This window comes from Dufourea novaeangliae, unplaced genomic scaffold (genome assembly GCF_001272555.1).
Source record: "Dufourea novaeangliae isolate 0120121106 unplaced genomic scaffold, ASM127255v1 scaffold241, whole genome shotgun sequence".
Lineage (NCBI taxonomy): Eukaryota > Metazoa > Arthropoda > Insecta > Hymenoptera > Halictidae > Dufourea > Dufourea novaeangliae.
The window spans coordinates 804,299-827,735 of record NW_015374117.1 but is presented as its reverse complement, the minus strand read 5'-3'; the positions used below and the strand labels follow the sequence as shown (position 1 = coordinate 827,735).

At 37.5% G+C, this 23,437-nt stretch overlaps 2 protein-coding genes across 2 annotated transcripts in view; both read left to right on the top strand.

The window, feature by feature from the left end:
- The window catches only part of LOC107191184 (MAP kinase-activating death domain protein), a 36,813-nt gene extending 23,342 nt beyond the window's left edge, over positions 1–13,471 (top strand). Inside the window, 4 exon segments of the mRNA XM_015580162.1 lie at positions 3,083–3,091; positions 10,882–10,954; positions 11,615–11,661; positions 12,826–13,471. Coding sequence (XP_015435648.1) covers positions 3,083–3,091; positions 10,882–10,954; positions 11,615–11,661; positions 12,826–13,212 — 516 coding nt within the window. The 3' untranslated portion in view covers positions 13,213–13,471.
- Positions 13,472–19,475: 6,004 nt separating this feature from the next.
- Positions 19,476–22,496, top strand: LOC107191168 (farnesol dehydrogenase-like). The gene is given in 6 exon segments (XM_015580137.1): positions 19,476–19,601; positions 20,725–20,789; positions 20,792–20,888; positions 21,172–21,422; positions 21,632–21,778; positions 22,249–22,496. Coding segments are annotated over 6 exon segments (690 nt in total). The 5' UTR covers positions 19,476–19,513; the 3' UTR covers positions 22,291–22,496.
- The last annotated feature ends 941 nt before the right edge of the window (positions 22,497–23,437 follow it).

The window sequence follows — 23,437 nt, the reverse complement described above, 5'->3', positions numbered from 1 at the left end:
AAAGCCCCCCCCCCCCCCCCTAATTCTGTCGAGAATATCTTTCTAATGGTGCAACAAGAACGATGCTTTCGATCTGACAGATTCTGCAGGCCGTTCCTACTATATACAATATTTATACATTCTCCTATTCTCTCGATTCTTATTATTACATCGCCTAATTGTTTGTATCGAGCTGAAAACGCAACCGATTATCCGTTTCTACCCCCACCCCTCCCCGTACAGTCGAGTAAATACCTAACCCCTCTACCCCTTCCACTCCGTTTATTTTTATTCGATTTCGCCATCGTTAGATGGCGATGTCACTGCTCCGCCGATAATGTTGAACACAGGATAACGATGCATTTATTTCAGCGGTCGAACACGATTCAGCACGGGACGTTTGTTCTGTTGTGATACGTGTTTCTGTGAGGGGGGCGTTCGTTTCCGTTGGGGAAGGTTCGCATCGGCTCGGTCGTCGTGTTCACCTGTTTGAATTTCGCGGGCTTTCCGAGTCGATGGGAGATAAATTAGATATGTTTGTTGGTTGAGTTAGAGTTGAGGAAATTCGAAGGAAACATCAGACAAAATAGGACGCCTTTCTAGGCCAGAAAGTTGCACGCGTGACGAATCGATAGACCTAACATCCGCCATCTTGAAAAAAAAAGCAGATGTTTTCAAGGTTCAAATAATAGTTCGTAAATAATACATTTCCCGGGAGGGAAACTAGTCTGAAGAATTATTAATAAATAATAAGTATTCTACAGACTAGAATGTACAGCGATTTATCTCCCAGCGATCGAATTAATCGGGATTATCGTTAAAAACTGATCGAAGATCGAGCCGTGGCGCACGATCAATGGAGCATAATCGCGGCTCCGCCCACTTACCCCCTTTTTACTGTTCGTATTCTTTCGATTATTAAATATCCTCTCTTTCTACTCTCTCTATCTCTATCTATCTCTCTATCGATCTATCTTTCTCTCTGTGTTCTCTTTTCCTTTCGTTATTGCATTGATGCAAGGACCACTCAATATTATCTCCCATCGCTAGCCACCACGATCTGCTTAATTTGTCTCTCTGTACGTATCTTCTTTTTTTTACCAAGTCTTCTTATGTATTGAGTTCAGCGAGGTGTACGATGACGACAGGATGACGAGTGTGATCACGCGGTAACCAGCACTGGTGTGCCTCGGGACCTCGAAACTCGATTGGAACCATTTTCAGGTCCAGCGTCTATAGACACGTTCAATTACACATACACACACACACGCGCGCCAGAAACACACATGCACAAGGAAACGGAGCCGTAGATAGAAAGAAAAACAAACAAAAACAAGAAACACACATGCAGACACTCCCAGAAAACGTAAAATAGTGTACAATAAATCCTCGATGAGTGTTCGAAGACTCGTCAGCACTGAACATCAAATATTTCATAAACCAGAAACGAATATCATTGACAAGAGAATTCGAAGCTCTATCTTCGAACACTCATTGATGATTTACTGTATATTGCGGGTATAGTACCCTTCTTTACATATCTCTACTGAACAGAATCGAGATATTCAGGTGGCCTATTGCAGGCGTGCCTCATCCTGTGTTATCTCGAATCGATTCCTCTACTCCATAACACTAATCCAAATTTTACTGTATTTCCCTGATATGATATATGTTTCCTACGTTACGGTAACAAGATTTCCTCGACAATATTTGTGTTTCCTCACGGCAACCAAATGGACCGGGGAACATCAACTGATTTACAAATCGGACGATCGACGGTGGAGAAACTCCCTCCGGGGAACACGTTTCACGTTCACGTACGATCACGAGTTCGCTCGGTAAAAGCTAGAAAAAAATTTAAAAAACATCAGAAATCACATATATACAACCTACACACTGTTGCACACAGGATATGAGGCCCCCCGACACGCTGGTTACAATTCTATTTAACTTCAATTGAATTTAATATGAAATATGTATTTCTTTACCTTTAGTAATACTTTAAACAATTTAACTATGTGGTATAATTGTACTTTTTCGCGTACCCGCCCGGTACTTCGTTACACGTATATATGTATATATATACATATATACAAATGCATTATGTATATATGTATATATCCTCCCACGTACATATATACATACGTTATATGTGTATATATATATATATATATATATATATACACATATATATATATATATATACACATATATATATATATATATACACATATCATCGGTCATTTCGTTGGGTAATACTTTTGTTGAAGCGTTAATCAGTGTTTTTTCTTGCATGGAGCTCGATGTGCAGCTGCAGTCTCTTTTTATCTGTATTATAATCACATCCTCATATTTTCTAACCATTATATACGATTCATATATAGAGGTGACAAGGAACTAGGAAACAAACAGACTTGAGTGATATTATACTCTTCTATCTATACATATACATATATATATACATATATATATATCTATCTATCTCTCTATATATATATATCTATATTATAATTTGTATATTGAATGTTGGATGCCAATTCTATTTTAATCTCTACGAGTCTTAAAAATCGACATATTCTTCTTTTTCTTCTATTTCCTCTACTTCTTCTTCTTCTTACTCTTCCGTTTTCGTTCCCTTTGTTGATTTCTTGTTTGTCGTGGTCATATAATGCGAAAGGAAAGTCTATTTCACGACGATGAAAGAACGACGAAGGATTGGGTTCTCGAAATGTGAGACACGCATAAAATATGTAATTAAATAAATTATTCCCACCAGGTTCCCGTCCGATAGACTTTTCTCAGCTTGGGGAACTTTTGAGATGGTCCTTGAACAATGATATATATGTATATATCTTTGCTACCTTTTAATTGGCCATGACCGATCTATGTAGGTGTACATAATAATCTCTAGCCTGTGATCCATCGTACGTACTCGAGAGCCCTGGGCTAATCTAACGCTAACCAACTAAAGAAAAAAACAAACAAAAAAAAAAAACATTCAGCAAACATGTTACCTGTTGGCAGTGATTTAATTTTTGTGTTTTTCTCTGTTTTCTGTTTTCTTGTCCTGTCCGTCGGCATTGCCCCTGGGCTGGGCAAACAGGATTTCGAGGTACTAATCAAACTCAATCATTGTTTGTTATATGAACTCAGTATATTAATTAAATATAATCAATGTTGGCCGTGTTTCCGGAAATGCTTCTTTATTTCACCATTTACTTTTAGCCGTGTTTGAACCACTCTTTAACCGCGCGCGCGCGCACGTTATATGACCAGGGCGGTCGGTCGGTCCCCCTCCCGTTAAGAAACCCCGATATCCTCGTCGATTCGTTCATCCGGTTCGACGACACTAGAAAAACGATCTGATGGAAAGCTAAACGGATCGTTGGTATGTTTTTTCTTCTTTTAAATGGAACACTTCGTTGCGTATTAGATTGTAGTGAAACGTTTGGATTCCGTTTAAAAAAAAAAAACAAACAAACATATCAATGAGTTAAGAAAAAGAATCAATATTCTCGAGTAAATCTCACGAAAGTCATCGAACTGTGTAACTTAACGTACACACGTGATTTTCTATAACCGTCGTCGATCGGATAGAAAAAACACGAGGATTCATTTCTAATCGACCACCCTGTATATATACGTGCTATATATATATATATCTATTATATACTACACTCTGAACAGTGCATTTAAATTAACTGATCTGCTCTGTCCACCTTACTGTTTTCCTACCATCGATCGGTGTTAGTTGTGACACGTATATATATATAAAAGAGGAACACACAAAAACACACACACACACACACACATACAGAGAGAAAAAAAACTTTTTATATATATAGACGCGCGCCTGTATGTTCCCTTATTATATGACATGATATTATATCGTTGAAGCTGACTCAGGTACCAGCTGATCTATATAATAATAATAATAATTATAACAATAATAATAATACGCGGAACAGTGTCTGCTGCATTTCTCACCGAACGATCCCCCGAACAAATATCTATTGTCCACACTTAAATATATATATATTTTTATACTTTTACCATAGTCTATTGTCATTCGTATATTATACACTATGATTCGATCCTATATAACACAGAGTATATTTCATTTCTTCCACGCGTGTCTCGTTACAGCTTCCTTACACCCCCCGGGGCGCGTTCGACGTAGAAAACGAGAAAATTACTCGCCAGTCGCGTCGATCTACAGAGTGATTCATCAGATATTACCATCTTCGATTGTACGTGAACCATTGTTTATTCGTAGCGAAAAATGATTCACGTAGAGTCGAATGGTTTTGGGACAGGGCACATTCTGATGTTAATAGTTTTTTTCTTTTTATATACGTGGACGCGTAGGGGACATACGAAGGTTACATTTTCTGTAAATCTAAATCATTATAAAATTAACAAGACGCTCATTATTTCGTAAAAACAATAAAATTAAGATTTCTCTTAAATTAATGAGTTTTTAACATAAGTAGGTAACACTCTTTTGCAAAGTCCAATCAACTTTATGTGAACCCATTTTTTGCTACAAATAATAACAGACACATACAATCGAAGTGGTAATTTCTGATGAATTACCCTGTATATCGATCACTAGTTCTCTATCTATCTCTTTCTGATGGTACTGGAGGTGGTAAGGAAAACGAAACGGTTCAAAGACGATCACTGGTTATCGTCGCGTAACAACGACAGGGTGTATCTCGAAGGGGCACTTCACGAACCGCGGGAAGATTACTGTCTAATTGAAACGACGCCCATTAATCAGGCAGTTCAGACGGTTGTAATACGGTAATTGAAAGTTATCGACACGACCCCTGCGCGACGGTTCCGGGTGGAATTATCGGCGGTTCAGTGTTAGCCGGGGACATTAATCGTCGCGAACGATGCTTGACGCAGTGTGTATTCCAGTTTCATAACGGCTAATGACGAAAGATTTATTGCATCTGATATTAACGGTGTGAGATTCTGCTTCGAATGAAACGTTCGATGAATGGAAATACGTGGAAGAATCGTTCATTGGACCGAAATGAATATAAAGTGTGGAATAATGTTTCCTTGTGCAACTCTTTTGTTTATTGTATTTTTACATAGGAAGTTCGAAAAATATGATAAATACTGCGATAGAAAGCTTTCAGTAACAATTTAAAATCTTAATGTTACGCTCGATATCGATTATTAATGTTTCTTTTATCAATAATCAAAAATTCATTAAATTGATCAAAACAACACGAAGAAATGATTCTCTCCCGAGAAATAAATCGAAAGTGTGTAGCAAAGTTTCTAGTCGGGAGCCCAAATTTCTGAAATAAATAGGTTTGAAGTCTTGAGGTGGAGAATCCGCCATTAAGATGATAAGGAGACGCCATTACGACATCATTATCTATCAGACACTACCTATGTGTATACAGAAATATTCAATCGTAATTTTCTCAGGAATCACACATTGCACAAGGAAACTTTATCCCATAATTGCAATTAATGATAATTACTAGAAAGTCCTCACACTATGCAGATTTTTGTAACTTCTTCGTTAAAAAAGAGTTTCGTATCCACCCTCCAGGAACCATTCGAAAAAAAAAAACGGAACGAAAGCGCGATTAATCGATGATAACTCATCGGGAAGACTTCTCGTGCCACTTATATGACGCGCAAAACCGGGTGACGTTGCCAGAGCCACGAATATTCCCGCGAAAGGTCGATTACGGGCGACGTGAATCTCATCGAAGCTTGTAATACACACGTCAGTGAAACTTGTTCTCGTCGAGAACGACGATAGAGATGAATGTTTAAGTGCAACGAGTCACAGAATTGTTCGTGTTCCTCCTATTATTGGCGATCGAACAGTGTCTTACGAAAGGGAAACAAGATCTTTCTGATCTCGTAATCGATCTGATTAATTAAAAAGTAAACAATTCGTAGTTAAAATCGTTAAAATCGTTTCGAGCTGATAACGAAGTAGACTGCAAACGATTCTGTGACTCGTTGTACGTCTCTTCAAGGGAATTTGAATGCACTGCATGAACGAGTAGATCTCGATATACTATATGTATAATAGAAGGAAGTCGCCCGCTTTTGCAAACCCATCTTACAAGACCCTATCACATTGCCAGTTATGTAGTAGAGCAATGGTTTCGTGCTATATAGTGATGTCTGACTTTATGAATGAAACTAACTCCGAGAACGTGGACACCGACTCGAGAGAGGGCCAGACGACCACCCTCTCCCGCAACCCCTATTTACTACACTCTCTATAGCAGTGTTTTTCGAAACGTTCGTGGATCGTCAGTCTTTGACCATACAGACTGAATCGTTACAGCAAGTAGAGTTTGAAATGCTTTTCGAAGACGATTTAACGATTTCTTTGTTAATTAGGTATGCACTTGGAAGATCTCTTTCAAAAGTGTACAAGATGAACGGGCGATAAGCAAAAAAGAAGAACTACATTTAAATGTCGCAATATACTAACATCCCCAGTGATAAATAGTTCGAACAGAGTTGTAAAAAAATTAAAACGACGAATTTCGACTAATATTCTTATCCTTTAAAGCCAGTTCTGGAATTGAAATGGAAAGTAAAATGAAATATATGTGTTCTTGTGTACATAAGTATAGTAGTCTTGTATAGTTCTATACAATTTTTTATTAGTATACACTTTAATTAAACTTCTCTATTAACACATTCGTGCCATCATTGTGAAAGTGCGTTAATAATATGTAGCAGTATAGTATACACCGATATAAAAATATTTTCTTTTTGTGGCTCTTGAACATTCGAAAATATACGGAAAGTATTATACGTGGCTCTTATTATCGAAGAACTTGTCCCCCACACCCTGGACCAGACCCACGAATCATCAAGTGGAATGTCAAGATTTTTATAACAATATCGCACAATTTCAAATCTTCTTTAAACCACCAAGAAAAGTTCTTTAAACCACCGCGCGTCGCGCAAGAAGGAACACCAGAAAACAACGGAATTTATCCTCCGTCGGAACCTAACCTTACCAGAAGATGAGAACCAAAGTATACCAGTACGAAGATACCTATATTGCCGAAGAAAACCGGTTCGATACGTTCGAAAAACACTGTTCTATAGTATGACACCGTTAATAACACGATATTTCAAGTATCGAGGAGAACGATCCCTCCGAGAGCCCCCAAAAATCTTATGCATCATCGGAAAGAACGAGAGCCCTACAACTCTGTCCTACGTCTGTACTCTCTCTCTCTATCTTTCTCTGTTTGTTCGTATATATATATATATATATTTTTTTTTTGCTCTTAAATAAATTCTTCGTCCGCGCCAGACGATACAGTTTTGCGCAATACGAGTCGATTGACCGACGCTGAGGCCAATCGACGACGATTCACATTCGATGAGTTTAGGCCATCTCCAGAGTTGCCTGCCTGCCCGCTAACAGTTTTCTTATCGCTGCGATTGCTGGCTGGCCGCTCGCCTGAGATACTATCTCTATTCCTCTATCTGTCTCGCTTCTGACGTGAAAACGAACCGTACTCGCTGTCACGGTTTCTAATCGCTTTTTTGTTGTCGGGCAATTTCTTTTTATTTTTTTTGTCTTTTAAGTAACGACCGAAAACACAGCAGCTCCCCTGTTCAGTATATACGCAGGAGGGTAAATATATCTACACGAATCAGAGGGGACCGCGCGAGTCGCCTCAGCCTGGACGCATTTCTGTGTAAAAAGCGCTTTTCTTTTCGCCGGCTTTGATCGGTGCTCAGCTCATGGGCGTAGCCAGGGCGGAAGAGGGGGCACATGCCCCGCCCCCCTAGAGAAAAAAAAGTATCTTTTCCATACGTTAGAGGAGAAAATATTGAATTTCCCCTCCCCATTAATAGAAAAAAAAATGGCCCTTTGCATACCCCAGAGGGGAAAAATTGCATTTTGGCCGTCCCTTCTAGAGAAGAAAAATAATATCATGAAAATTACCTTATGGTAAATTTTGTAAATGTTGACTGATAATCTGGCTACGACCATGGCTAAGCTGGACAATGGGATGACTTTGCGATTGGCGGTGAAAATGATGCATGACGCACCGAAGAATGCATTGCGTTTGTCGTTGCTCGTTTGATGGTGTCCCTGCATGTCCTGTCGGTGAATATTGTTCCTGTACATGCACACGAATCGGGAATCGTAGGAAAAAGCAAACGGTACCGTGTATAGAAAGCAACGAATGTTTTTCATTGATATTGTATATGATTGTAGTGGGACGATTTCTCCTGGAAAAACGGCGTGAAAATTCTAGAATGGAGATTTTCTGTACGTGCCCCCGTTTGGAGGTACATACAGTAAATCCTCGATGAGTGTTCGAAGGCTCTTCGGGCACTGAACATTAAATATTTCATAAACTAATGGCCATATGCGATTGAAACAAATACGTTTGGTTTCAGAATTCCAAGCTCTGTAATGGGATTTGATACATTCGGTTGGTATGTCTGACCATTAAATACCGTTTCTCCTTTCAGTAGAACGAAGAAATTTTATTAATTTTCAGGAAAAAATGATAATTATTTATGATTTCCGATTCATGTGCTCATGGAGAATATTACCACTAGATCTGCAAATAGATTTTAATACTTTGCCCGTCTGGAGGACATTTTAATAGGCTCTTTGGTGCCCCGACCTAGTCGATTATTCGAGTCGATGAATAGAGGTTCGAAGTGTCAGTGGATAATTTTAAAGTCTTATTACCCCCTCGAACTCTTCCTTAGTTTGTCGATTAATAATGACAAAACTACTTTACAATATATACTAAATCATTACGAAAATCTTTAAGCAACGTTAAGTAATGTCGTCTGTTTGGCGATGTGCATACAAATATGTTACAAAAGCAATTCGAGATAAGAAGTTAAAAAACAATTAATAGATAAATGTTGCATCAAAAAACCTAGTGGTAGACTCCGGATTGGAAAAGTGTTACATCGTAGAGCTCGAACCTCAGTTACTAGACTAACACTTATGCTACGTGTCCACTAGAGAGTGCTGTTCGACAGTTACGCTGCGTGTCCACGTGAGATGTTTCAATTTCGAGTGTTGTTATATGTAAAACAGAGCTCTTTACTCTCGAGAGTTCTTCAACATTAACACCACGTGTTCACACGAATTTTACTCTCGACAGTCACTCGACATTAATGCTACGTACCCACAGGAGAATAACTCTCGATAGTACAGCTCACTAATGAACACAGTCCTAATAACGATTCTCAAGAATCTAAAGCGTAAATCTCAAATATTGAGAATATAAATCAAAAGAATCTACTGTCAAGTGGACCACAGATAAAGCAGCCTCCCTCGATAGTGGATCCCCCGTGGAGACGTAGCATTACCCATAGGGAAAAGTTCGGTTCTAGAGCAACGAAACTAGTAACACCACTTATAGTGACTAAAAAAGCTATTTGCGCACAACCAAGGTTTAAAAAATAATTTCACGACCTTTCAGACCGTGCTATAAAGATTACAACATTTTAAACAATATATACTTTACTATTACATATACACTACCGCTTATAAGTATATGTCTATTCATATTAAATTCACATTACTAAAAAATACGACAAGTTTCAGAGCAAGCGAACTTCGTGTGAATTTAATTAAAAAAATTAAAATAAAAAGAGGTAAATCTTTCGTCGATCGGAGACCAAAATGTACTTATGATACCGTATTCATTACAGAAGACAAAAGTGTGCAAATACTTTTTTTATCCACACTGTAACAATCACATACGTACATATACATATAATATGTATCCATATGTTTCCTTTGGGTGTTCGTTATCGTGCCACAAATAACCCGAGAAACAGTCAAAAAATAGAAATTTATCAACATTCATTGTGTCACTCGAAGCGAATATGTTATGTGATAATGAGCTTTGGTGCCACAGTCGAGGAAATCTCTCCCCTCGTCGTACAAATGAACCGATAACAACTGTAATTCTAAAAAAAGAAAAAAAGAAAACAATAGCTGAACAGAAAGAGATCTCCTCGACATTCGATGAATCTTGCTTTTTGAGTCAGACGCACTGTGACGCGTATTAACCGATATGATAGTACGTGAGATCACGGAGGTTCAGAGCTTGATCCCAATCCATCAGAGACATCCGATTTACCATTTTGATGTGTACACGCCTCTTAAGCTGCGTCTACACTACATAACAAAAGAATGTTATACATACAAGAAATTATTTTGCTATTCAACATGTTTTTATAATTTGATAGAAAATTATAGCGTTTGATAGCACTTGACGGATGAACGTGTAACTTGCTATATAACACAAGAAATGTTATATAATATTTTTCTTTCTGTTCTTCTATCAGGTTTTATAACTTGTTATGCTGTACAGAGTGTTCGCGGGTATTACTAGTCAGCGTTTTTCTCGCAAATAGGAAATATTAGAAAAAGAAATGAAATAGAAACAAGTAGTACGGTTTTTCGTAAGCAACCTAATGGCGTCTGTAATTTTGTTTGTGTTTGCACTATTTCTTTTAGAAGTGATGATGACTTTCAATTCTAAAAAAATAATGCAAACACACAAATATTACATACGCGATTACGTTGCTTGTAAAAAGCTGTACTACTTTCTCCTCTTTCGTTTCTTTCTGGTATTTACTATATGCAAGAAAAACGCTGAGTATTAATACCGTGAACACCCTGGTGTAGTGTAGACGCAGCTTAACGATGAAATTAGCTGCGCGCGCGAGCACACGTATACACGCGCTCACCGTATTTCGCCGAGGCATAAATAAAGCCGTATAGCGGATTATAAAAATCACCAAGTGTGCATGTAAAGAGTAGATATATTTCACCGTTGAACCACCGCTTCATTGCCCGTGAATTCACTAATGCGTAAACGATCGTGTTATTTGCAGTTTTTTGTAAGACTCGATCATATCCGCAAGTGCTTTACTCAGAAGGATGGGATCTTTGTATTGGAAGAATTCAGTGAGTAATCAACACGGTTGTCGCCTTTATCAACCACGTAAATACAATGTTTTTGTGTTCGAGCCGTGGCGTGACTTCAAATTTTTATATAGATTAATTTACCGAATTGAAATTATCTTCATAACAGTTATTCAGAATAAAGGTATTCTCCATAACTGTTTCAAGAACAGAGATCGATTTCATAACAGTTTTCAGAGACGATGCAGCGTAGACACGGAAAATACAAAATTATTTTTCCGAATCATTTAATCACACAGATGACCTTCTCTTTTTCGTTTTAACCCTTACGGTACATGGACCGTCAATACGCCATTTGTTTTTTCGTCATTTTCAAAAGGCGATAGCAGATTTTTCGTTTATCTTTTAATTTAATGATTTTCGATATTCACTAATAGATATTTAGGGTGAAACAGAACTTATAAAGTGAAAAAAAAAAGAATTAGAAAAATAGGGGATTCCATGTCCTTGAGGAAATGAAAAACAGAATAAAATGAATAAACTGGAGTTTCACAATTTTCGTTGGAACGGATCTAGATTACACTTTAAACGAGGATAAGTTTTGGAAAAGGAGGATGAAATTCGTTTATTTTTCACGTGTCTACGTAGCATCGCTCCGATAAAGCCGAAAGTATACACTGACAGAATTTTCTTACGTTTCAGATCCAAAAACTAGACAAGTAGTTCAACGTAAATATAAGTCTCAAATGGTAAGTTCTATCGATTCTCCAAAGTGAACTAATTAGAAAAAGTTGTTTTTCGATTCGTCTGTGATATTCATTCCTTTATCTTTTTTTTTTATTATTTCTATTTGGAATCATATTTTGTTCGTGTACCTAATTACTTTGTAGAAGATTGATGTCTCTTGTTGATTTAAACAATTAATTTTAATGTTCTCGAATACTGTGTAACAGGCCAACGAACTATGCCACTGCATGCACAGAGTATTCTCTGTTGCGTTTACGTTATCCGAACTCTCGTCTGAGGTTCAAGTCAACCCCGAGATCGACAATGCATGAAGGTTTAGTTATGATTTTGTTGTTTTTTCTAACCAGTAACCGTAAGTTTCATTTCTTTATTTTTCACTGTTCCGACTCTATTCTCCCTTTAAATCCAAGGATATGCAATTTAGTGATGTAAAAAATCATAGAAGGCTAATTAGTTAAACTGATAAGACTCACAAAAATAATTAGAAAAACGTCCAGTCTTTACGATTCATTACCACAATTAGACATTCATTTATCTCTATTTTTGTGTACGCTTGTTTGTCTGTTTTTCCTTAGATATATTTTACAAATACTTTATTTTTGCGATTGTTATACCTCTATACGATATTCTTTTTTCAAATCAAAATTATCTTTTTTGCTCGGGCACTTTGCTTTTAGAATTGTATTTCAAGCAGTTTTAGTACCGCGCTATCTTAATGGCAAAAAGTATCGGCTTATCCTCAAACATTCGGTAAAAGTTACGTTTAGGGGATGAAGCTTCGATGACCTTCACTTCACCTTGACATATGTTGTTAAGGACACTCCTCTGCGTAACTCCTAAGAAGCTTCACCTGTCGCTGATTTTTTTATGAACAAGTTACTAGCAACAAAAAATTTGCAACTATATCTGTTATTCAGTATGATGCTTCAGAGGTGGTTAGCGACAGTTCAAAAAAAAGGTATCACTGTTCTCTTAAGAACTTTTTAATAAACATTTGATAACTGAAAGTTTTTGAAGGTCACTCAGAAGGGTGACCTTGGCAACATATGTCAAGGTCAAGGTCGTAAACGTAATCTTTACCGAATTTTCTTTTATCATGGTAAGAAAAACACACCGTTCAACAAATACTCCTGAAACAAACTAATAATCTTTCAAATAAATTACAGGCAGATCAAATCTGTTACTCGGTACTCTGTGTGTTCTCTTACTTGGCTGCCGGGTTGGAGCAACGAAAGCAGCCTAACCAGTTACCACAACCTCCGCAACCACCTCAACAGCAACAACAACAACAACAACAACAACAACAACAACAACAACAACAACAACAACAACAACACCAGTCACAACAACAGCAACAACAACGTCATCAGTCGCAACAGAAACAACATCAACATACACAGCCTCAACAACGTTCCCAGTATCAAGCTCATCAGCAACGTCAACAGACGACGCAACAACAACAACAACAAAATTCAGGTAGCAACACAACAGCCGCGGCGAATCACCAGGGCCAGAAAACCGCGCACTTCGAGCCCTATCCACGGCAACACTGACACAGAGGCAGACACTCGCTCCCATTTGTGCATAATTACAATAAGTGTGCCCCCTACGCTTGCCTACCCTGGGTGTAATAAAAACAAAACATCTGTCCCCCTAATAAACTTCGCCTAGTTACCCCGCATGGCAGACGCAAGGAACTGGTTTTCCAAAAAAAAAAAAAAACCACGAATATTCGGAATTCGCTCATGAACACTCTCTGCCCCCTCCCCCACCCTTCACCCTCTTCGCCCGTGTGTATCATCCTCGCGCTATCCCAGACAGACCTGGGCAAATTTTATTCGAAACGAAAATAAGAAAACACTATTTGAAATCATTTCTTTCGAAACTTTATTTTCAATGCTGTTATTTGAAAATAAAAATATTATCGATTCTTGTGAAATAATAGCAATTTCAGGTATTGAATTAACTTGTTGTTTTTGTATTTCGAATTTGGCAAAAGAAATAATATGGAAAATAATATGCAGCAGAATGATTTTATTTTAAGGAATCTTTACGGCAATTTCCTTTAAGCAGAACTCTTCAAAAACTCATCCGCGAGGGATTTTTGCTTGAACCGATCTAATATTGTCGTGAAAGAAAATAATCGTTCCACTTGGTGTGGAAGATGGAAGAGGGGTGTTGCTCGTCAGAAAAATGTTAATAAACCAATCTCGGATCTAGTCACCTGATATAATTTCAGAGAACAATTTCACAATTCTTTCTAAAAATTATGTCAAATTATTAGAAAATAAAATAACATGTTATTTGAAATAATATTTCAAATGATATCATTTCTGAAGTGCCCAGGTCTGATCCCAGAGAGCCAGCTCGAAAATCTCTTCTATGTGTGAAACGGGAAAAGCATTGAAAAAAAAAACAGAAAACAAAAGCTGTTCGTCCTCCACTCGAGAGAAGGTGAATAATACACCATATGAGAGTGAGCTGAGAGATTTGTGAGACCACGGGACTCGTGGCGAGCTGTAGGAGTAGGAAATCGAGAAACAGAAGGTGGCCGGGCGTGACCGTGGTATTAAACGAACATTTAAAAATAGCAAGGTGACCTTGAGTTTTTTCAAAGTCAACGCATCTTTTTTTTAAATATCATCGTGCTATAGGTCGTTGAATTCGTCCTTCTATTAGCGACAACATAGTATTAAAAAAGGTGCATTGACCTTGAAAAAACTCAAGGTCACCTTGATATCTCCAAGGAAAATAAGATATAAAAAAATCAAATTGTATACATCTGATACATCTCTTAAAATGCTACATAATTCATTAATCGCCTTCAATTCTAAAGTAATTCTCTAAGGTTCCAAATTTAATCCTCTCGAGCTCAAAAGTACAATTCAACCTCAAAGAATCGTCCTTCTACAATATCTGTTGCGAGTCACGCCCCCACCCGACGCAAATTGAACGCCCAAATTGGAAGAAGAAAACCTGCGCGGCAAAAAAGAAAACGGCAGACAAACGAAAACTGAAATTTGGCGAATCGGTTCAGACACAGTCGTGGTAATTATTTGCAAAACGGGAGTCGTAACGTGTGTGCAATAAGAAAAACAGAGAAACAGACGAAGATCAATGAACAATTAAAAAAAGAAACAATATATAAACACGAGATAATAAAAACAAGAAACGGCAATGTTAATATTCTTGCACGGATGCTAACAGCAGCTATTGTACAATTTTAGAGAACAAAAAAAAACAGATTTTCGAGTGGCATATCTACAGACTTCTGTATGTATACATAGTAGACTGCTGACTTCCTTGTGCGTATATCGCTTATATAAAATTTACCCAAAAAGCATTTACAAAAGTATCTCATTCTGCACAAGCGCAGAAGCAATGAATATTATTTATGATTAGTTAGTAAAGGTTAATAAGGTTATCATTATAACTATACATTATTGTTTTACATTCCTGTAAATATTTTTTTATGGATACTTCAGTACAGTGGACTCTCACTATATTGCCACTAAACATATTGCCACGCGAGGCACTTCCCCCTTCACACACTTTGCAGAATGAGATACTTTTGTACATGCTTTTTGGGTACATTTTATATTGGAAGTAGTAGTCTACTGTATATATGTATATAGAAATTTGTGGGTAATATCGTAGGAAATTCCGATCCGAATCGTCGTGCGTACGTTCTCTAGAGATTTTTCATTCTTCGGTAATGTCAGTCGTGTGTCACATGTAGAGACGATGTTGTGACCGTTATATAAAAACTGTTCTAACCCCAAATTGTACTCATCCCCCATTTCCCCTCGTCCGAGAAATTTTTGCTTTCTTCGAAAGGATCTTCGCCACCCCCACGTTCCGCAACCTCCCCCTTCCCTCGACGAACAAAACGAAAAGACGGAAAAGAAGAAGAAAAAGAACAATCGATTGAATCTCCTGAGGAGGAGACGAGGCCCGCGAGAGATCGAGTCTATATTGCGTCTGAGGTGTTTTCTATGAATAGCAAGTAAAGCAATTCTGAGATACAATAATAAATAAAATAAAAAAAAAAAAGAAAGAAAATATCGCATGATCGGAGAGGAACAATTTTGTATAAAGTACATCGAAACAAAACTGTAACTGTGATCGTCTAATTTTGAGGGAGAAGAAAACGCTATTTAATTTTCTTACGGTCGCATGTGAAATATTATAGCCGATTGTATATTGAATAGGACCGATGCAATAGACACATTCTGCTTGATCTATGGTTTCGTATCTTTTTTTATGATGTTGTTGCGCGTAAGAAGGTTTTTATTAGAGTACCGAGGATTGTTAAATGAAATTGGCAGATTTCTGTTCGTGATTTGTCATTAGGATTTAATATAATAACCGTACTGTTATCTGTTAGTCCCTTTAGTTCAGCGTTGTCTCTGACTTTACAATGATAAATTTAACGAGTCAAGCTTCTAACGACTCGGTGAACGCAATAAATATTATTAATTATTGTTCATTTCCCAACATTTATTAATATATTCTGCTAGAGACAAGAAATGTTCAGAACGAAACGGGAACGATTAGAACAGCATTACGGAATTTTCAGTTCGTTATTTCGATAAACGGAGATGATAATATTATTAATAATACGATTTATGCAACACTATGGAACAAAGAAACAGTAAAGGAAAAGACGAGAATAAAGATGAAAGAATTAAGATAAGTGATTGACAATTGGAAAACAGATACGATGGAAATTTCATTTAAATTGTTATTTAGTAGTAAAGAATGTATTGAAAAGAATTCCTCGAGGCTGACGCCGGAGTTTCTTTTTTTTATCAAAGTATCGAAAGATACGAGGAATGAGTCGTGTTAAGTAACGAGTCGCGATACTATGTATATTTTAAGTACCGAGACTAATGTAAAAATCAATGTATATTTGTGATTTCTTGCAGTACACGGAACAGTCATTTGTTTTTCCTTGAAACGCAATTTTTTATTTTTGAATACGAAACACTCGAGGCATCGCGGCGGGAATTTTAAAATAGAGAAGACATTAACATCTCCGTTGTTTCGCCTGTTTGTTAATTTAATTTCAAGAAAACTAGACCTGGATAATCCATCAGATATTCGATGAATATTAATTATATTCAATGACTATTTAATTTGATATATCAAAGTGCAGGTAATTTTTTGAATTTGTTAAATATCATTCCGTTACTACAAAAACGAATATTATAAAGTTTTAACAAACCAACCGACGATCTCAAACTTACGACAGTCTGTATAAATTATTCGTTTTGTTTAGACGCCACTGAATAGAAGAAGACAGTGCACGATCGCTACGATGATGAATTCCATGAGTTTCTTCGATATCACGTTTATTTTTTATTTCTACTATTTAACGTTTATTTAAATTAATACACGTGCACGGAATCTACTGTTCGGTAGTGGATATGGTAAACAATTCCTATTATAAGTATTAGACTTCTTTTTCTATAATAGTTTTCGTCTGTGATCACCAATTTCCTAGACATAAATTAGATTTCTAATTACTGGACCGCGGACGATTGCGAAAATTTGCAATTTTCATTTTTTCGACTGATTCGCAGAAACGTGCTTCGAATAGATAATAAATTGTCGCGATTAAGTGTTTCGTTAGGCTAGAAATAGAATAAACGTTTTGTTGAAACGTTATTGTTAATCGTTAGATTTATCGTGTTTTCTTTTTTTTTTTTAAGGTGTGAACGCATTAAATCCGCAGTCTACTAATTACGTTTAAGTTCGACTTTTCGGGTGTGTACGATAATTTCGATTAGTTACACGAATACATAGAGATAATTATCGTTTGTACACGCAGTGGAAAGAAGATAAGAGGATAACCGTATAAATATATTTTCGCCGCGACACTAATCGATAACGAGAGATATGGCTATGAAAAAAAAAAAAAAAAGAAATGAAAAGAAAAAAAAACGATTTATAAGGGGATACCGTAGGATTTATTAGATAATCGTCGACAAATTAATCGTAGAAAACGTATTCGACGCTCCGCCGTTTGTAATTAAGAGAAAGAGAGAAAGAGAGTGAAAAAGAGAGAGAAAAAGAGCGAACAACTGTTGTGGGCGACCACGTTAAACCGAGGGGGGGCCGATTCTGTCTCGTCTTCGGAAGTTCCATGATTAATAATAATACCTCTTTGACTTCTGAGACTCTCTTTTAACGCCTAACCGCCCCGACTCTTTAGCAGTTCCTGTTTAGCGCTTGGACAATGTTTTAGAGAAAGCCATTGTCGTTCGACGAGACCACAAACAGTCTCGAAAAACTACCTGTTTAGAGTTCCACTGGATCAGGCCCCGATACATTCAAAGTGTATAAGCACATACTCAGCAATGTAGGCCGCCTTATATCCAATAAACACTTGTAGATTTGACAACTGTGTTGTTTTGTATGTATATTACCCTCTACTCAATGTTTGCAGAACCGCGCGTTTAGTCCTTTAATTGAACGTGAAAGATCGACTTCGATCGAATGCGAAACACTGGGATCTTCGATTGAGTATGAAGCATTGACCTCGGTTAAGTGAAGCATTGACCTCGGTTAAGTGAAGCACTGACCTCGATTAATCGTGAAATACTAACCTCGGTTAAATGTGAAATACTGACCACGGTTAAGTATGAAATACTGATCATGATTAAGTGTGAAATACTAACCACGATTAAGTGTGAAATATTGACCTCGGTTAAGTGAAGCACTGACCGCGGTTAATTGTGAAATATTGGCCTCGGTTAAGTGTGAATTACCAATCTCGGTTAAGAAGTTTGCTTCATTAAATAAAATGATAACATTAATAATAATACGTCAAATATTACAGCCAAAACAGCGTCCTAAACTACAACAGAAAATATTCCTGCATAATACATTTTATTTTATACCATCGCCCACTAAAGAACGTATTGTGCCATCGTCGTTAAGTCTGCACCGTGACACATTTTACATCCCTTTAGACGAAAGTGTCATGGTGGAGACAACATAATATGCAGACATTCAGAGGCTTCTCAATTAGCATCCTACGAGGAGTAGGTACCGTGCACAGCGTTGCAGTTGCAGTTCTGAGTCGAAAGTGCATCGATCGTGTCTTATTAGACGTTTCCGAGCGATATTTTTACAAAAAAACCGAATCATATAAAGACCAAATGAGATATAAATCAAAATACATATATATAATCTTCTGACCGAGGACTAAAGAGAGAAGTAATAACAGAAATTACAGAGGTGTGCGAATTGTTAAGATTAAATTGTTTTATTTTAAGCCCCAATTAAAAATGTTCAAGTTTCTAACGTTACGCTACACGAAACGCGAATAATTCCTTTTTACTTTGACGCAAATCAGATTACTAATCGAGATTAATAATTGAGAGGGGTCTGTACTAGGTTCGACAATATTTACAAAATTTTGTGATAATAACTTCGAATTTCTTTTTCTCGGATCTTTAGCTGTCTATTCATCCCGAAAATATTTTTTTTAAAAATCATATCTGTGTTACTGCCATGATCTTATAATAGTAGAATGCTAGAAAATTATTACACGAACCGTATCTTTGTAAGGTGTATATTTAGTTTTGATTCTCACTGTATATCAAGAGATCACCGCGAACAACAATCAATTGTCGAGGACGTGTCGATCCGAAGGCTAGGTACGGGTTTACCGCGACACGCTATCGGATTTCCTGTCGGACCAGTCCGATGATTTTTCAGCGACGTCGTAGGTTTTACTTTTTTCACCTATTCGGTTTCCAGACTTATAAGCGCGACCTTATTACTTACATACCGAGTGTCACGTCGAACAGTCGCGGATACAAGACGCGAATATTATCGCCAGGGATGGATCGATGGACGGATAAAGTGGCGGTGGTGACAGGCGCCAGCGCTGGGATTGGGGCGGCCATTGTTAAGCAATTGGTCCGAAAAGGTGAGTAAATCGATGTTTAATTAATTCCGTCTAGGGAATATAGCCAGGTGATGATAAAAAAAAAAAGTGTTCCAAAAAAAATGTGTACCAAATTCGAGATGCAGTAAACAGTAGAAAATAATTTCTATTTTTATTATTTTTACAGAAAACATATATATATTATTGTATTTTTAATTTAGCAACGTCTCCAAAAGTATTACAAGAGAAAATAAGTTTTTTTAACAAATAGAGATTATTTTCTACTTTGTAACTCATGTCGAAGGAAAAATAAGACCAAAATCAAGAGTAACAAAATTGCCACAAATGCTTCGTTTGTTAATTATAAGCGTTTAAAAATACCCCTAAATGATGGCAATCTGCACGGCACGGACTGTCAGCGAGAGTAAAGCTGGTAAAGGGGCGTGTAGTCGCTCTAAACTCTAAAGACTCAACGACATGCAGGAAAAATAGGTAAAAAAAATCTACTTACCAGGTAGAAAATGTCAGTAACTTGTGACGGCGGTATTTGATTCGAATCCACTTGAAAATTCGCAAGGAAATGTAATTACCTTCTGACAAATATCGTGTATGGATGGTTAATGCCCCCTCTGGTTGTCACGTACAGCGATTGTCCTGTCCACGAGTCTCCAAGAAATTACTCCACACATGCACGTACACCACAGAAGCCACGAAAAATGTCCACACACACTGCGATTGTCCCGACCGCGAAAAATGTTCACACACTGCGCGACTAATTAGACTCGCGCTCGGTTCTTCCGTTACATTTACCACTGCTATACGATTTTTGTCTACGACTTCACTTTCAAGAATTACATTATCGTTAATATTTACCCAGATACAAAAGGACTTCTATTCTTATGGAAAGTGTTACATTTATTCTAAACTTTACATGTTAATACCAACGAACGTGTATTTCACGTCGACTCGAAGAAAACGAATAATATACATGTTTACTGAACTCAGTTTGAAGTCGTTATCACGTGTCTGAATCGATGTTGTAAAGCAAGGGGGTTAAATTGGTAAATATGATAAAAAGTAAAAAGGAAAATTCGGAAAAATAGAAGGAACTGAAAAAAAAGGAAAATTAGAAAAACAACGAAATGATTTTGTTTGTTCTTGCAAGGCATGGTGGTGGCTGGGCTGGCTCGAAGGGTGGACAAAGTCAAAGAACTTGCGGACACCCTCGAGTGAGCGTCGTTTCCGCTTTCGCGTGGGTCCAGGAAAATCTTGGATCCGTGAGCGTGCTGGTGAACAACGCTGGAATCACGAAAGAATCCTCGCTGATAGGTGACGATCCTCTTTATAAAATACCACGTTAAACGTTACCCAAGTAAGGTGTTACCGAATGTTTACTTGAGTTTAATAATAAAATAAAGATTTCAACAATCACCGATTTCAATATGCAACTTTCGTTGGAAAGTAGTACGTCTGAAAAAAATGTATGACACGTACGTATTTTTTATTTACCATCGTCCATTTCGAAGTAGTAAAAACAGTCCTCGAAGTTAGGGGTGCGAAATATATATAGTGTCATACATTCTCGCGTACAATAATCCGTTGAATTATCTAGAAGGCAATCTGGAGGACTGGCGAGCCGTCTTCGAGGTGAACGTACTCGGCCTGTGTCTTTGTACGCGGGAAGCCGTTCGAATGATGAGGGAGGCTGGCGGAGAGGGTGTCGTGATCAACGTGAACAGTCTTGCGGGCGAACGGGTGCCATTCATTCCTGGATTTTCCGTTTATCCCGCCTCGAAGAGATCCATCGTTGCCCTGGCTCAGACTCTACGTCACGAGCTCACGGGAACACGAATACGCGTCACGGTAACGAACGATTTAACGACTAGAACTACCAAGCAAGTCAAAATGACTTGTCAATAGACTCTTACAACGACGATTAAAATGTTATAACAATACATTTTCTCAGATCTATTGAAACTTTTATTACGATATGAAAGTGAAGAAATTAGTCGATTTCTAATTTTTCTAAAGTTAAAGGGTTAAATCACTCGCGTGTTTCATCGCGTCCGCAGGGTATAAGTCCAGGGCTGGTCGCCACGGAGCTGATGGTGTCCTACAGCACGTATTCCGAGGAAGCATTAGCATCGTTTCCGACACTGGACCCAGATGACGTGGCTGCTGCAGCAGTTTACATTTTGTCATCTGGCCCACACGTTGTAGTGAGTAACGATTCCTAATTACACCTACGAACCTGGCACACATTCTTCGTAAAAGAACCACACAAATAACACATGACGCCTTGAAGACTGCTTAAATACGTCTGAAACCTAAAAGCCGTAAAATGGACGTCTTCAAGACGTCATGTGCTATCTGGGCGTCGTCCATAATTTGGTATGTAGTAACAAAACGATAAGAGACTGATACAGATTAATGATAGAGACTGATATTAAATATTACACTTCCGAGACCGATAGAACAATAAAACTGACGGCAGATATTTCGACAGTATGACAGAAACGCTAAAGAACACCAAAGCAAAAGAGACATACTGTCTCTGTTAATGGGAAAACAAAAATGATATGTGAATTTTGTTACATCTGTGATTGCGCATTTTTATGCAAAATTACCCTTAAACCCCACCCCGTTCACATGTCCAAAGATCTCATACGAATTTAATCTCAAATTCTAGGTACAAGACATCGTCCTGCGGCCACTCGGTGAATCCTGGTAGTGAACTTACTCTATCCAGAGCTGTACTCTACATACTTGCACTGTTATTACTGTTTTGTCCTTAATGATTATCACGAAACTGCAGACGTTTATGCAAATACAGGTTTTTTCTAGGTTAATTCGTCGGAATCGAACAAAAACGTATTTACTTTGCATAGTATCCTACTAGATTCCAGATCAAATAAAAAGCTCGATAAATTCTATATCAAACCCTTAAGACTAAAACTACCAAACTCATTAAAGTAACGGAAATGCAGATTTCTTATTTTACGATTATCGAAATTCGAATAGTGATGTTAGTGGAATTTATTTTGGCTTCTTAATTTACCATACATTTTACGTTATACTATATTATGCTAAATTGTACTATACAGAAAAAAAAAAAATCTTATTAAACTTCATCGATCCCTTATGGGGTTAGCCCACTTTGCATCCGAAAAATAAAAGCTATCCATTAGCAACTTTTTGAACGTGAAAAACAATAATTTGTTAGATGAGACATTTTAATCAAGGAGGGCAGAATAGGTAGGCTGAAGTTTGCAAAGCAAGCTCGGCTCTTTATCGCTTTCCTAACCGCAACATGCTTCACCTATATATATATATTGTTATGTTGTTCCATCGGACAATATGTTTTTCTCGATAGATACGTCGCCGATATGTCGTGACGTAACCTATCGCTCGTGTTTTTTCGCTCGACGGAAATAGCATGCGTCTCGGCCCCGAAACGATTCACCAAAGCTAATTCCCGCGATGGAGATATTCGAACTGATCGAAAAGAGGAGGGCCTTCGCGCCACCGGAGCTGCGTTACAAGAATCCTTATCAGGAAGCAATTAAAGTGAGCTTCGAACATGTACATATGAAGAGCTCAGAATCCAATCAGTGTATAGATAATTGTGTAGAAATGTAAAAAGTAAAATTTTGCTATTAACAAATAAAAAAAATTATTTATATGTACAGGATGCATACATATGAAACTGGATGCATATAAAGTAAATAATAAGTGTATTTACACCGGATAAATCATTGTTAATGAAACAGTGACTTACATTGATGGACTTCTGAACCCTCTATTATAATGTATGTTGGTAGACAAGATACAGAAAGCTTCCACAGTCCCTGGCCAAAAAGTTAGGGCCAACCATGATT